Source organism: Puntigrus tetrazona, unplaced genomic scaffold (assembly GCF_018831695.1).
Source record: "Puntigrus tetrazona isolate hp1 unplaced genomic scaffold, ASM1883169v1 S000000234, whole genome shotgun sequence".
In the NCBI taxonomy this organism is placed as follows: domain Eukaryota; kingdom Metazoa; phylum Chordata; class Actinopteri; order Cypriniformes; family Cyprinidae; genus Puntigrus; species Puntigrus tetrazona.
Window position 1 is genome coordinate 302,501 of NW_025047902.1, and position 16,483 is coordinate 318,983.

Here is a 16,483-nt window from a genome sequence, read left to right on the forward strand (position 1 = left end):
ACTCTCATACTAAAACGACATTTAAAATAATCGAAAACCTTCCAGATAACCTGCAGAATGTTTAAGTGAACAGAACGGTCCTGCAGGCCTGAAAATAGCTGCCTGGAGGCAATGCAGAGCGACTCTCCTTGGCTCTTTCTGTATTTCTTCATGTGTTACAGTGGGCAATGTGGAGAAACACACTTCCTGTTTCTTCATCAGTCCTCTCAACCACTCCCACACATCCCATCTCTCTCTCTCTCTCTCTCTCTCTCTCTCTCTCTCTAGAAATATGTAGAAATCACACACAGCCACACCTTCAGTCTATATCTGACAATGTCTTCAGCAGCAGCTCCTGTCCAGACAGACTCAGTCCTGACCTCTGGGATATCATTTCTAAACTTCTAAGTGAATCATCCTGAATCAGAGGGAAAATATGCCGCTGCAGAGTTACTGAAATCAAAGCCTGCCTTACACGGAACACAGAGAGAAAATCCGACCAGCAGAAATGTACTTGTGTGTGTTTGACGTGCATATAATACTCGTCTTTGGCGTGCACGTGACACGCATCTACACCCCACAGCCCTAATCTCACGCACTTTCATGAGCTCATCCTCCTTCACAAAACCCCTCAGTCTCTGATCACTCAGGTATGTCTGAAAACGCATGCACGCGCTTCCTTTAAGACCTAAAACAAGGAGTTTCCCATCTGACTTCTCTGAATTCTCATTAGAATCACGTATAATAAAGTAACGCTGTAATATGTAGTACGAAAGATCAGTTTAAGGTGAGTCAGGTGAGTGATCCTCCGCTCGCGCAGGTTCGGTTCCGGTCGATCGCTTTATGTTCGGTGCGCGCGAGGAGCCGTGACTTACTGTCGGCGCCGCAGTCCGCGCAGCTGCCGTTCCCCGGCTTCTGAAGAACGTGTTTGAGGGTTCTGGCGGCTCGTTCGTTGTCCGTCATCGGTCCGGTGGAGCGGCGGGTCGGTGTCTCCTCAGGAGCAGGAGGAGCTGGGCTGATGGAGGTGTTTCAAACATTCGGAAGTGGAGCGTAGAGTTTGTTCAGACTTGTTGTTCCGCATCAGAAACACCACAGTATGCGTGTGTGTGTGTGTGTGTGTGTGTGTGTGTGTGTGTGTGTGTGTGCTCCAGAGCGCCATCACATCAACACGCCATAAACATTTAAACTCACAGATTAAACATCTATTATTTACACACTACACTCATTTTAAGACATTATTTACATATAAATAGCATGCATGTACTGTACATATAACCTACACCAATTTAAAGAGTAGACGTATAAACGAATTATTTATTTGACATAATTATGAATATTAACACCCAGGAAGACCAGACCCGCCGAAAGAAAAAAGAAAGAAATTGCTGTAATACAATTTTTTATCGTTTTCTTTATTATTAGTATTTTTTACAATTATTAAAAATAATAATAATCTGGTTTGTATTTGAAACATAAGCTACGATATAATAGACTTGATGCCGTTTTAATAAATACATGCATGACAGTTTGTTCTAGCCGAAAAACTCTTATTAGAAACTTCATAAACATATATGTATTTACTAAATGTGATAAATCATCCAGTAAGCTGACCTCAGTATGAAACATATGAATGACTTATGCTTTTATTTCTGCACACACAACAGAAGAACATAAATCAGTCTCTCTCATGGAGTACAATGCCCGGTTTATTAGAAAGAGCACGAGATGAATTCTATGCGAAAATAAAATGCAAAGATGTTTACATACATTTTATGAATTGCTAAAGATTTTAATAACCATACACGCTTTCACTGTCACTGTCTGTCCACATGGTGGAGGCAGATCTTTGAGAATCAGCCGACGAGCTCAAATAATCACTTCTATTGATGAGATATCACGGGAACGTGGGGTGATGTATAGATAAATAGATAAATCAGCAGCCGGATTCCTTACAGCTGGTACATTCAGAGGCATGCTTTGCTTTTTATTATAGTAGGTTCTCAGTGTAAACTCACCAGACTTGTGGAAATCGTTCACTTATCATCTGAACACACACACATCTCCGTTCGCTCCTAACTGATCTCGTGAAAGAGCCTATAATCACTCCGAAGAGAAACAAAAACGTGCAAAACGCAACAATTACGTCGGCGTGCATATGCTACGTAACTGGTGTCGCGGGCCTGTATGCGTATCATATTCACGTCAACAGATTCCGTGTCATATGCACGCGAAAAGCGCTTATTATAGGCACGTCAGAGTCATTTTTGCGTAATAGTAAATACGTTTATTTAGCGTACTATCTACTTTATTTTCAACCCTTCACTTTTCATTCTGAGCATCGGGCCTCCGGGTTCAGCACAGATCTTCATCAGACTGACCGACCGCAGGGATACAGTAGATCAGATGTGCTGTGACTGTAACACTGTCTCCATGGCAACCCCAAATGATGCTGCCACAACGACCACCGAAATAGCACAAATAAATAAAGAGCTGAGGCACCGAAGCAGGCTTCCTCACGGACATTACAGCAGATCGAAGGATAATGAATCAGACTCTCACTGCTCAGTCATCGTTTGTGCGGATGAACGCTGGCGGACTGAAGCGATTAAAGAAGTGACACGATCCATTAAAAGCCGTTGTGCGTCCAGGCCGGTGACAGTCCGGCTCATCAGCCTGACCTCACGTCACCATCCATTAGTTTTTGTTAGACACCTGCAGTCTTTCTCCGAAATCGCATTCACACAAATGATTCATTTACATAGCCCGGGAAACAGTTCATCTACGGGGCGAATAGAATTTACAGGCCAAACATTATAATGGCTCGCGCCGCTCTACAGATTTTACCATTCGCCTTTATGAGAATCTGCAGGGATGTGTAATTCTTTAATCAAGACGAAGAAAGTCTCGCTTCCCCTTAAGGATTTTCCTAATTTACGTAACCATCTCAGAGAGGCTTTGAAGGGCTTTAAAGTACTTTTCACTTAAAGCTGCTGTGGAACAATGCATTGCGAAAAGTGCTATAATGAGTAAACTGAGCTGAATGGATGACAAAGAGATTAATCGCAGACTGTATTCGCAAACAAAATTGCAGAAGTTTGCAAGCCCCAGCTCTCGACAGTGGGTCTGCGTCCTCTGGTCCTGCGTGAAATAATACGCCAAATAATATCAAAACCTCCAAACAGACTTTATATGCCATGGGTAGAGGTTTAGGGTTGTGTGTTAGCTGCGTATCGTATGCACGTGGAAACATACGATTGCTATGTTTATATATATATTTATATGAAGAAAACAGATTTTCAAATGCTTCAGATTTTGATTGTGTTACTCACAGAAGGAAAACGGAAGCTGAGGCACAAAGCAAAAACAGGAAGAGATTCAGCAATCTAAAACAAGTAGCACGCGTGTGAAGAATCAGATTGAGGAAGAACAGACAAATAGAAAGAGATAGGAGGAGAACGAGCAATGAGCTACTCCTTCAAGACATCACCACATAAACCAGCAGTTTAACATCCTGACCTTTAGATAATAGAGCTGCACATTTCACTGTAATTCATCATTACTTATCAGCTGAAGACACACACACACACACACACACACACACATAGTATCTGAAGTTTCTCTCTACATGTGCTTTGTTTATTTCTTGGATTCTCTTTGGCTCCATCGTGACCAAAGATCTCCTTGATCTTATCCGATAAAAAATCCATTATACTGAACCATCCTGCAACTTTAAGACTTACTCCTCAGCCCAAGGAGTACGTTTTCACAGTGAAGCTATAGAACCTTCTGGTTCCCTAAATAATCTTTCAGCGACCAGTTCTTAAAACAATCATGTTTTCTTAGTTTGAAGGACATATTCTTCCTCGAAGTAACACGTAAGAAACATCGCGTGATTTAGTAGTTCCTCGTGAAACCATCAATGCCCTGCAGAGCTTGTGGACATGCAGTAAACCACAGAAAGGACTCTTCTGATCTCCTTCAGCTTTCTGACGTCACAGAGATGAACATCAACACACACTTACAGATCAGTGATCAGGTACCGGCAGCTAAATACTCCTGACCAGCAGAAGAACTAACAATAAATGAGTAAAAAGCTTGAGAAGTTCAGCTTATGCAGCTTTGCACTTTAAAAGTTAATGAAGGATTTGGGAGTGAATTCCCATCCAACTCGTGTTCTTCAGCGTGGCTGTGGATTGTCTCTTGTGTCGCTGGTAAAGGCTTTAGCGGGCAGATTTAGTCTCAGCTGTTAGCATACGGCCATAATCTGCTCTGGCTGCGCTCTGTAATCCTAACGGCCGTTTGCCGTCGCGGCGGAGGCGTTTGATGTGACTCAGAGGGAGGCTGCGGTGGGCGTCTGTTTGCTCAGCGCCGCGCTGAAGCCGTGTCCAACGTTCACACCACCACTGACTCTGGGCACAAACACACACACACAGCCATGCTATCTCTGTGAGGATAGACTTTGACACAGTCCTTAGCCTCAACCAGAACCAAGTGCCTCACCTAAACCCTTACTCCAACTCTACCCTTTACCCAGTTACAATATGACCCCTGAAACCTAGTCTTGAGCCTCAAACAGGCCTTTGAAGGGCTCCCAGAAAATCAGGACCGGCCAAAATGTCTTTACTAGATTGTAAATATCAAACTGGCCCTCACAAAGATAGCTACACACACACACACACACACACACACACACACACACACACACACACACACACACACACACACAGACACACACACACACACACACACACACACACACACACACACACAGCACCAGGAGTTCAGCTGATGGTCAGGAAACCATGAATCGTTGAGGAGACGCTGCTGAGGCTCCTGTTGAAGAAAGTTTGCAAATGTGCGACATTAATAATTTATCTCTTGGAAACTTACATAGCTTCCATTCTACAATAGAGTTTAGTGACATCTGACAAACAACACACACAGCCAGGAGTTCAGCTGATGGTCAGGAAACCATGTTTATATAATAAAGTATGATTCTGTTTGGAAACATTATGATTTTTAAATATTTTTGATGAAGCTCACCATGGCTGCATTTATTTAATCAAAAATACAGGATGAATTATGAAATATTGTAACCATTTTAAATTACTTTTTTATATGTGAAAATCTTTATTTCTGTGTCCTTCAGAAATCATTCTAAGAAGCCGATCTGCTGCTCAAGAAACATTCCTGTTAAAACTTTAGAATAGTTAAAACCTGTTAACGATTCACAATGACTTTTCCCTCAATTTGCTGCCTATTCGTAAGATTGTTGTTAAGTTTAGGTATAATATTTTTGTGAAAACAGATAGAACTACAATAACTATAAGTGTTGTGTAACATTATAAATGTCTTTACTGTCACATCAAATCGACCGAATGCATCTTTGATGAAGAAAAGTATTAATTTCTCTCAAAAGTACACATATATCTGAGCTCATGCGGTGCTGCTGATTATGGTCTCTCTGCTGCTGTAATATTTCCTCTGATTGTTTCTCTGCTCGGTCCTGATACCAAACTGTGTGTTTGAGCAGCGGCTGCATTAATATTGATGAGGGGAAACTCTCCAGCGTCGCTCACAGCTGCACCGCTGCCAGCTGAAATCCATCACCGCGTGTCACAATCTCACCTGAAAGCACAGAAATCAGACGCTGGGGTTTAAGAGCTCGACGAGAGACAAAGACGAAGACGGAGAAGCGCCAATTAGTCCGAGGTTCAGAGTGATGCAATCGCACCGCTCAACTTCAGCTGAGAACCGACAGATCACAGGAGGACATCGATTCTGGGTAGTAATCAATCTTCATTATGATAAGAGAGATAACTCAAAACACGGAGATCGAGACATGGACTGAAGGAAAGTGAAGCGTGAGATTCACACACGCCAGCATTTAAAGCTCATAGATAGGAGCAGTGCTGTCACGGTTCATATGTCTGCTATTGCAGAGCTATAAAAGCACCGAAGGGGTCACGAAATGAACAATTAAAAGGTTCTCGATGTTTAGAATTTGCTCTGCAATAATAAAATCAGTACAGGCCACTTGCGCTGTTTTAAACATATTTATCTATCGCGGCGATTGGCATCTCGACTAACGAAACACACCACATGCTGAAGGTGGGCGTGGCTACAGTGGGATGAAGTCGGCCAATCGCAGCAGGGGGCGTTTACTTCCGTTCAACATCCCGGACCTTCTTTGGTACAAAAATAAACAAACCCCAAGAAACATGGATTTCACTGCATTTCATGGCAACATGTAGATATTGTTTTGTCATTATTTGCTCTCCCTCATGTCACTCCTAAGACTTCTGGGAAAATATCTATGTCTCGACTGTCAACACAATATATTCACCATTCTATAAAGTATTCTCAACTCTGTTTTGCTAAATAAAAATCACAAGTTTGGACCATGACTTCAGCGATACAGTGATTTTACCACGGTAAACACAGCCTTTCATGACCCTTCTGATAAATCACCTCAGCTTTCTTAATACTTCACTCACATTATCCTCAAACACGTCTCCGTTCCGTTCAGTGTTTGTTTTTGTAACTAGATATTTTACACAGGAATTTGGGTCACGTACCTCAGAGATACCTCTGAAACTCTTCTGCATGCTCTTTCAAAAGCAATCCAGAAAGAATCCCGTCTTTCTCAAACCGACTAGGTGACTAATCATATCTCCAGATGAGTGCATGTGTACAATATGTCATTCTTTGACATACAATTATTGCAGAAGTTACACAGCGTGGTTAAGGCTGTTCTGTGCCTTGCCTTTAAAAAATGCAGTTTAAAGATGCATGCAATGCTGCATTAAAGCCAGACTTAATTAAGTCCACCTTAGCATACTGCTGTATTAAGTGTGTAAATGAACTGTGCAAAGACACCTAACCGTGCGTCTGTGGCATGTCTGCAGTGTAAATTTGGCATCGGTTTTATAAAGACAAATGCAATTATATCCAACTAAAACGACCTTCACACTGAACACACACATTAACATTCACCGGAGAGTCACGGGACGGATCAGGAGGATTCCCGCTCAACACCGAAGGAAAACACGTCTGACCCTTCCCAACTATTTCAATTACTGAGGCTAAAATCAACAACAGCCCGAGACACTTTTCAATTTCACACCCGGCACACAGCCGGCGGCAGCCCGACAACAAAGACGCATTCTGGTTTGTTTTTACTCAAACGCTGACGGATAAATGGTGGAGTGTTTTGGGAAGAAAAGCAGACGGAGGCTTTTGTTTGGACTCGGTTATCAGGATCAGTGAATGACACGATTCACAGCGACCCGAACGCAATTAATATCCTGAGCATCTGCCTCATGTGATCAATACCCATCACATGTAAACAAACACAGACACGACCGACATCGTTAGAGCAGCAGAGGACACATCAAGGTGATTTAAGCAGAATCCGGAAAAAAATACAAAGCTTCAAAGCCAGCGCACGAGGAAATGGACAAATGAGCCATTATTCCATTCCCGGATGCTGATTGGTCGATATCATCCCATCAGTTCTGAAATGGTTGTTTTGAAAAAATAAATTGATTCTTTTAATCATCAGTGACACATACATTAATTAAAAGTGACAGTAAAGAGAATGTCACAGAAGAGTTCGATTTTAAATGTTCTTCTGAACTTACCCTGAGGCTCCGGGTTCGTTAGATGCTGTAGGGAAGTAACGAGGAAAATAACAGAAACGCTCAGACTGTTTATACCAGACATATATAAGATAATACATTAAAATAACATGATAGAACGCAGCGATTTTCAATATCAAGCAGCAAAACGAATGGTTGTTGTAGAGCTCAACGTAGCTGGAGGTGGATGAGACCTGAAGCTGGACCTGACATTTACAAAACATCAAAGATAAACCTCTCTAATGCTGTTTGTACCTCTAATTTTTTCATGTTATTTGTGTGTTAAGTTATATATGTATATTTATTTGTATTTATTTTTTTGCACACCATAGGACACAGTCCAAAATTTATTCATCAACTACCAATTTACATGTGTGTGAAAGAGTCTCTGTCTGTGTGTGTGTGTGTGTGTGTGTGTGTGTGTGTGTGTGTGAGAGAGTGTGTGAATCAGAGCAGCGTTGGTGGGAATGTTTGTGAGCGGAAACCTTTGAGTCTTAGCCAACACGCGCTGAACACACACGGCCTCTGATCGAGCGACTCCACCGGGACCAGAACACACACCTACACACACACACACACACACACACACACACACAACCCAATCTGCTGCTCAGACAGACGGGACGCGAGCTGACAGCACGAGGAAAGCTGATGATGTTGGTGTGTGATTGTATGTGTGTGTCGATGGCTGACAACAAGCAAATAACGACACGCTCCTGAGAGAAACCGACACCAGATCAAAGAGGCCTTCTTTGTGTTTCTTTCTTTTATCAGAGACACGACACGCTCTCAACTGACTCACTACACGCATATCAATCACTCATCTACACACACACACACACACACACACACACACACAACAGAGCAAAAACTTCACGGATTAACACAGACCTCAGAGGCACAGAGACAATATTTAAAGAAGCTCAAACCAATAAATCATCAACTCAAATTTCAAAGACTCTGATTCAAGATGATTTGAGCATTAAATGCAATTTGATACACTTTAAAACTGTATGAACTGGAAAGTGGCTGTGTAATGATGTTTCGTGAGAGGAACAACACTAACTGTGCTGTAAACTGCAGTCGCTTTGTGCATCTCTCAGAACTTTTTCAGGCCATATTGGGGTCTGATCCTCACACAAATCATCACATGACTTCAATGAGACGCTAAATCACGTGAATGATGATGCTTTAAAGTCACCATGAAATGATAGAAGCAGGGATCGGGATTTTGACTTTTTGAAGGAACATCTCACTCTCTTTTTAAGGGGTTTTCAAAGCAGTGCCATAGAAGAACCATTTTTGGTTCCCCCAAGAACCTTTCAGGGATCGGTTCTTAACAGAAGTACATTTTAGTAATCTAAAGAACTTTTGCCCAATGGAGAGCTTCCACTGAGGTCGAAGGTTCTTCAAGGAACCGTCAATGCCACCAGAAGTCCAAAAATGAGACATAAGCACGTACAAACATGTCATTTCATCAGAAACTCCTGAGAGAAGATCACAGCATAAATACTGCGCAGCACAACTTTTTTCAACATTGATAACAATCAGAAATGTTTCTTGAGCAGTAAAACAGTAACTTTAACAGATATTCATATAGAAAAGTGACATTAAACTGTTTTCACTGCGTTTTTGATCAAAAAAGCAACCGTGGTGAGCAGAAGAGATTTCTCTTTTCGATATTTATCAAGATTATTGTCAATTTTTGTGCATTTCAGATTTTAAAAAGTGCGAACATTCTGCAAACTGTCTTATTTAACGTTCTCATTTTGCCCGAAGTACTATTTTAAATATAGAGGCAAACATATGCCATTTGCCATCAGGCTCTTGCATCACGTTTTCTGTCACAACTTACTAAAAGATTCATTTGGATTCACCGCTCGACTTCATCACTGAACTGAAGTAATTATAACGTGGTTTGGGGCAGATCGTCTCATTCATCATAAATCATGTGTGTGTTGAGCTATTTCTGTGTTTTTCTCACAATGCCATGCAACAAAAGATGAATCTGAAGCTGAAACCGATCCTCCATCCTCTCCTCGTTCTGCGGCGTTAAAATCATAACTCTCTTCTAAGTGCAGATATTGCGTGTAACGATATTAATGGTGAATCTGTGGCGTGGCGTATATATCTGAGCGTTATGAGCTGTCGGCTTCCAGCGGGTTTGAGCGCCATCACGCCGGCGTCTAATTAAAGCACTATCGGTGCGCAGCAGAGAGCTGTAATTATAGAAGTAAATTGAAATTCAAATTGAATCCAGAGCTGTTATTGTAAACGTCTGTAAAACTCAATATTACGTTGTTGAGACTTGCATGAGTTTTCAGAGATGAACGCCGATGTGTGTCATGACCAGAACGACCGAAGCATACTTCATCTGGACAATCAGCATCAAATCAGCATCTCTACATGAGTGCACTAAAAAAAAGTATTTTTGATTTATTTAGTGTCTTGTTATAACTCATTACTACCTTCCTGGACAACAACTTGAATGAATGGTTCACCAAAAATTTAATTTTGCTGAACCTGGAGGAGGAGCTATTATAGATGATGTATTTTTGGTTCGTTAGACTGGAGCGCTGTGGATTATTGTGATGCTTTTATCAGCGGTTTGGACCATCATTCTGACGGCACCCATTCACTGCAGAGCATCCACTAAATCATTGAAATCAACTGTATGTATATGTATTTTTGAAGCTCTAATGTGAAGTTAAATAATTAATTATTAATTAATTCTCAGTAATAAATATATCATTAAGTAAAAAAAAAAATTTAATAAAAAAATAAATAAATCAGAAAATCGATATTTATAGAATTTGGTGTAAATACTTGCAGGTGAAAAAAGGGGACAGTTCTTAAAATGGGAAAGATGATTAGTCCAACAAGTGAACTGTCCAATTTCTTTTCAACTCAACTAAAAATTACATTTGACAAAACATTTGATGAAAACAAAACAAACAAAAGCATTTGACAAAACACACATTTTTCACAGTTTATTTTTGAATTTAAGATATAATTCTAAAAATGTTATTCTTTAAAAATTAAATACTTTTAATACACCTATTAATGCCTATTTAAAACGTTATTTTTTTATGTTTGAATCAGGAAATTGCTAACTGGTTAATTTTTTTTTTTTTTAAGCGTCATCCATCAGACATCTGTACTGGAACAGACTTTCAGAATCAAAACTGACTGACATACAATCGATCGGACGGCTTAAGGTCAGATGAACACACACACACACACACACACAGAGAGATAGAGAGAAGGAAGAAGAAAGAGAGGACAACACCATTAGATATAAACGACTCCAGAGAGCCAATCACACTCACACTGAGCCATTATCTCATCATGTCACAGTAAATCGAGACAGACAGACTGAATCAGACACTGACCATGTACAGCTGATGGACCCGCTGTGCACGCACGCACACACACACACACACACAAACACATTAGGAATGGACACTGACCGTGATGTTATTTCTGGAGGGTTGAGGGCTGTGCTGATGGCTGTCGTGGGCGTCTACACCACATAATAACTGACCGCTGCTCACTGCGCATTTGCATGGAGTGAACTGAGGAGAGAAACACACACACACACACACACACACACACACACACACACACAGGTGGCAGATCTGCTCTGCTCTTGTTCAAACTCATGCAGACAAACAGTGACTGATGGGCTTCCTGCTGTGGCTTCTGCTAGACCATTAGCATATGTTAATGAGACTTTGGTCAGCTCACGGTCCAGCTGCAGATGTGGACAGATGTCCAGAACACACACACACACACACACACACACACACACACACACACCTGTCGTGTCCATCTGCCGCTCCGACCGGCTCACAGGTCAGGAGAACATCAGTCCGGTCTGTTCTGATCGGGACAAACACATTAGTTAGGACAGCAGAATAAACACAGCTTGATTCTCAACAACTACGAACACAACTACAGTAAACAGGTTTTCACGGGAATATCACGGGAATAAACTACATTATAAAATACTTTAGAACAGAAAGGTTTTTTAATGGTAAAAAAAATAATAATAATAATATTTACACTTTCATATTAACTACATCACTTTACATGGACTAACAATAAACAGCATTTATTAATCTTAGTAATGTTTTAGTCATACTTTTTTTTTTGTATCAGTTAACATCGGTTAAAAGCAACTAACATAAATAAACCGGTAAATAACTGTACTGTTAACAATACATTGTTTATAGTCAGTTCATGTTAATCAGTGCATAAACTAATTGTTTAAAAACAAGCCTGTTAAGGTTTTTCCAAAACTTGTTCATGATATTATGAACAATTAGACAATGATAATTTAGTAGTAATGAATCTAATTGTTTGATTTTGCTGTTATTTTCCATGATGAACTACTTCGGTGCTTTGAACATGAAGCCGCTCTGATCTGAGGGATCTTCTCAATCCCAGCGTCAGTGGTTGAAATCACAGATCTCCCGGAGAACTTCAAAGAGCTCATTAAGATCTCCTCTGAAGGGAGGCTTCGTTACTTGACTTAAACGAACCGTTCACCCTAAAATCAGACTCAGAGATGATTCCTTACAGCATGACAGACATCAATGAACCGAATCAAGCTCTGACACAACTAGAGGATGTGATTAACTACCCAAGCTAACCAAAATCCTGCTGACATCGGTAAAGCAGTTCAGACACTTTATTAGGATTGTGAATGAGGAAATGCTACAGCACAAGAAAAGGCATGAAGGTCCTCTGAACGTCAGAAGAACCGAAACAGAATTTCAGTTTCATCTAAATGGAAATCTCTGAGATAAGGCTGGGCAGTATACAGAACATTCACTGCAAAATTATATCGGCAATATAAATAAAGTAAGTAAATATTACAATGGTTTAAATGCTTTTGGTGCTTTATGTTTGCTCAGAGTTTCATAAAGACCACGTCAGCATCACTTTTGAATGGTTCGTTACAATAAATCGATTCAAAACAATCACTGAAGCCATTTAACATGCTTCAACATGTTTCCGTACAAATATATATAGGTCAGTATTGCTATGCATTGTTCACTTGATGTATTAAACATCATTCTTGTGTTCATTTAGTGAAAAACATGCCTCGATTATTTAAACTAAAGCTTCTTCTGGCAACAAGAATTGCTTGGTTGAAAAGACGGTACTAAAAAGAGTTTCAGAACAAATACATAAATATTAGAGGTGAATATATATATATATTTCATATATCATCAAAAGGCTTAAAATATCATGTTTTTTTTTAAGTCTGAGAAATCAATGACTTTGTGACTGATTTGCCCAGTTGTGGATCCAGTAAGAATGATTCGATCGCAGCAAGAGTTTTGGAATAAGGACGCTAAAGTATACTACATAAATTTAGATGCAATCATGCAAATGAATGTGCATTGAGAGTCCTTTACAAACAACTCAGATGTGCAAATGAGAAACAAAATCAGTAAAATCATTTTACTGATCTACCTCCGTTTCAGCATCTCATTAAAGAATAAAGAAACACACGCTACGCATCGTACACTGCCAGGGATGCAGGGGCAAGAACACTGTAGGTCTGAAGAGGGCGACAGAATTTCCAATTAAATGTCTGTAAGTGACTGAAAAATCATAAACGATAAGATTCAATGACTAGAAGAGAAAACTGAGCATTGAAGAAGACAGCTTGAGTGACGCTTGCAGCAACTCGCGACTCAAACTTGCATGGCATGCACACAAAAGTGAAATGTAATGCAGAGCTAGAAGAGATATGTTCATGTTCTCGTGTATAGTATGTTTTGGGCCTCAGAAACACACGTCAATGTGTTTTTAGGGAGACGTTTGTACAAAATGCAAAGTGGAAGACAGAAATGTAAAACTATGCAAGCAAAAGAATTAAATTTCATACAAGATTTTAAAAATAAATCAACACTTTTTGCCATCTTCACAGTACAGTGACATCATCTCTCATGCATGATTTCCAGAGACAAACATCAGCTCTAATCCAAACTCTAGTGAGAGACCCTGCCGTTTACATTGAAATTAAACAGTCGAGCGAAAACAGAACTAAACACCAGCTCAACATCATGGACATAAAAATGCATAAATGCTTTCCAAGAACTCATGCATGTCTCAAAAAATAAAGATCTGCTGGGACGCATGTTCATCTACACGTATGCTAGGGGATCTTACGGCTGTCTTCTGGATGATAAATGTGATAAAAACTGCAATGTTTTCTAGCTGGGCTTCTCACTGGATTTAGGATCAGAGCTCATGTTTCTGCTTCCACCATCATTACACTAAAACACAGAACATCCAATAACAAACCCTACGAGATCCTCAATCATCCTGCAGAGTCCAGCATTCAGTGCGTGTCGTGGTTTGGGCTTCAGATATTTCCTCAGTCAAGTCAATATTCCTAACTACCATCACACGTTTCTAAACTCACCCTGCAGCTCTAATGATCTGTGGGCGGCTGCTAAAACTCAATCCTCCCACGTAAGAATAAAGCAAAAGACGGCGTTCTAACGCCACGCTCACGTCACGTCAGAATTACTGCACGAGATCTGAACACCGACGCAGAAATTATGCGCTTCTAGATCAACAATGAGTTTAATGATGCTTTAATGTGTATCTTTAGCTCATTTTCAGACTTTTAAACTGTCCCGCATTAATAAAATTTCAATTAAGAACCACATGTGAATTAACCTTCTGGGTTTTGACATCTCTGCTGCATCACTCTATACTATAGGTACCAAATGACCTGTTTTGGGTTTTAATGCAAGAGCTTTCCTGTTAAAAGTCCATCCAGTGCTTCAGAATATGCCTATTTTCCTATTTTAATACAGTATCTGAAATGAGCAGTATGTTAAAATTCATAAAACAGCACAAAGTACCTGCCTGACCTTCAGCTAGTGGACACATTGCTATCCCATGAGGCCACAGCAGAGTAATTTTATATGGCACTAAAGCCACACCATGCTGGTTTCATCTGGCCAGAGCAGAACTGGCCCCTGACTCAGCCCGGCTTCTCCCAAGGGTTTTTCTCCATTCTGTCACCATGGAGTTTTGGTTCCTTGCCACTGTCAGCTTTGGCTTGCTTAGTTTGGGACGCTAGACCGATTGCACAGACACTACTGGAAGAGAGCTAAACTTGATGATGCCATAACTGAATCATCGTTGAATTGACTTTAGCTGGAAATATGACTCTTTGTCATTGCCCTCTTGCATTATCGACAGACTGCTAGCACTGTAAAGCTGCTTTGACACAGTCAGTATTGCATAAAGAGCTATATTAAGGTGATTCGACTTATAGCGACGCAACTGGCTCAATAGGTCACATAACAAACATGAAGTACATCCACATCCACACACTGATACAAAAACAAAGAAAGCACATATTCCTCATCAAATATAGTACTTGTACACTATCAGATGTACTTCTTTTCTTGTTCAGTATTTTGTCTCGTTTCCCAGTACAAGCATCGAAACATCCTTGGGGAAAACATGACAAGCTAAATTTAGTCAAGTTTATGCTTTAAACAAGACAATTTGCCAACAATTTTCTCTGAGGAAAAAAAGGCATGTCCTCCACAGTGTTTCAAGATGCTATTAGAAGAAAATGACTTTCTCAAAGACAGCACTCATAATGGCAGTAATTTCGACATGACATGAACGCAGCATTGCACGGCACCTTTCTGCGTTGAACGTGTCACATGCTACACGCCCGGTGTCACCTACAGATCGCTACACACTCCGGCTGGTGAGGTTCTTAGTCTGTTTTGTCTAGGAATGAATGTAGTCAGTTCCACAATGTTCTACGCTACTCCATGACGACTGCATCTCCCCCGAGACGTCCAGTGTAAATGTAATGCCCTGAAGAAGAAAAGACACCGTGTCGCTGTGTCTGTGAGCTTCAGCTGGTCAGTAGCACGACAGGAACAGGTTTGTGTCATTGGAGATAAACATGGAGACTAGTTCACAGAAAAGACCAAACACTGGACCAAACACGTGCATTTCATCTGTTCTTACGGCAGCCAGAACCAACAGTCTGGCTGCACGTCTTGGAGCCAACGGTGGACAAATCCCTCTCAGTTTCCTCACCCGTTGCTTCAGTACAGAAATCAAACCCCAACATGCACCTCCCATCCTTATTCTGGATCGCTAGGCTCCCCTGTGCTAGACTTCCAGTGCTGTTGCACTTCTTGGCCAGCGGCAGTGGCAGCGAATCAGGTGGGTGCAGAGATGTCAAAGAGAAGCTACTCAGATTATCCGATAACTGTTCCGGATTACTAGGTCCTGCGGCCCTAACCCCAGATCCAGTGTCCTCATTAGAGGGGTCCTGTCGGATCCAGTTAGGGTTTGTGCAGTCACTGTATCTGCTCCGATTCCTGTGGCGCCCTCTGGTGGCCTGGAGGTTGAATAGAGTCTGTGGAGCGTGAGATCTCTGGCTGAGTTCTGGAGGAGGGACGTGGGTTCGGCAGATCAAGGGTAGGGTAGGGTCTCCTGATGAGGAGATGCCCTCCTCCAGCATGGTCTGCAGGCTGCTTGCTGAACTTCCCGTGGCCAGCGACGAGGTACTGTGGGATGTCTGCAGCGGGAAACCACAAGAGAGTCAATAAACAGAAGCAAATTTGCATGTGAAAATGAGAGCCCTCAGTGACCCAGATCTGCAACTGCAAATTTTCTGTCCGCAACTGCGCAGAAAAAAAAATAAATAAATGGATTGTGGGGTTTACCCATCCTGAAGGAATAAAGGGTGCACCAGTCCACCAGGAAATTGGGTTTACACAAACGTGCTGCACAAAAGTGTCCTCTCCATGTGATATAAAGAAATGTGAGACAAACTAAATTATCAAATTACATTATAA

The 16,483-nt window shown here is 41.1% G+C and overlaps 2 protein-coding genes across 2 annotated transcripts in view; both read right to left on the bottom strand.

Moving 5' to 3' along the window:
• Positions 1-1,064, bottom strand: part of zgc:92360 (uncharacterized protein LOC436988 homolog) — a 10,017-nt gene extending 8,953 nt beyond the window's left edge. The window contains exon 1 of the mRNA XM_043230900.1: positions 855-1,064. Within this exon, the coding sequence (XP_043086835.1) occupies positions 855-942 (88 nt within the window). The 5' untranslated portion in view covers positions 943-1,064. The remainder of the gene's footprint in view (positions 1-854) is intronic.
• A 10,566-nt stretch (positions 1,065-11,630) lies between these two features.
• Positions 11,631-16,483, bottom strand: part of LOC122333341 (voltage-dependent T-type calcium channel subunit alpha-1I-like) — a 71,883-nt gene continuing 67,030 nt past the window's right edge. Inside the window, exon 37 of the mRNA XM_043230910.1 lies at positions 11,631-16,203. Coding sequence (XP_043086845.1) covers positions 15,631-16,203 — 573 coding nt within the window. The 3' untranslated portion in view covers positions 11,631-15,630. The remainder of the gene's footprint in view (positions 16,204-16,483) is intronic.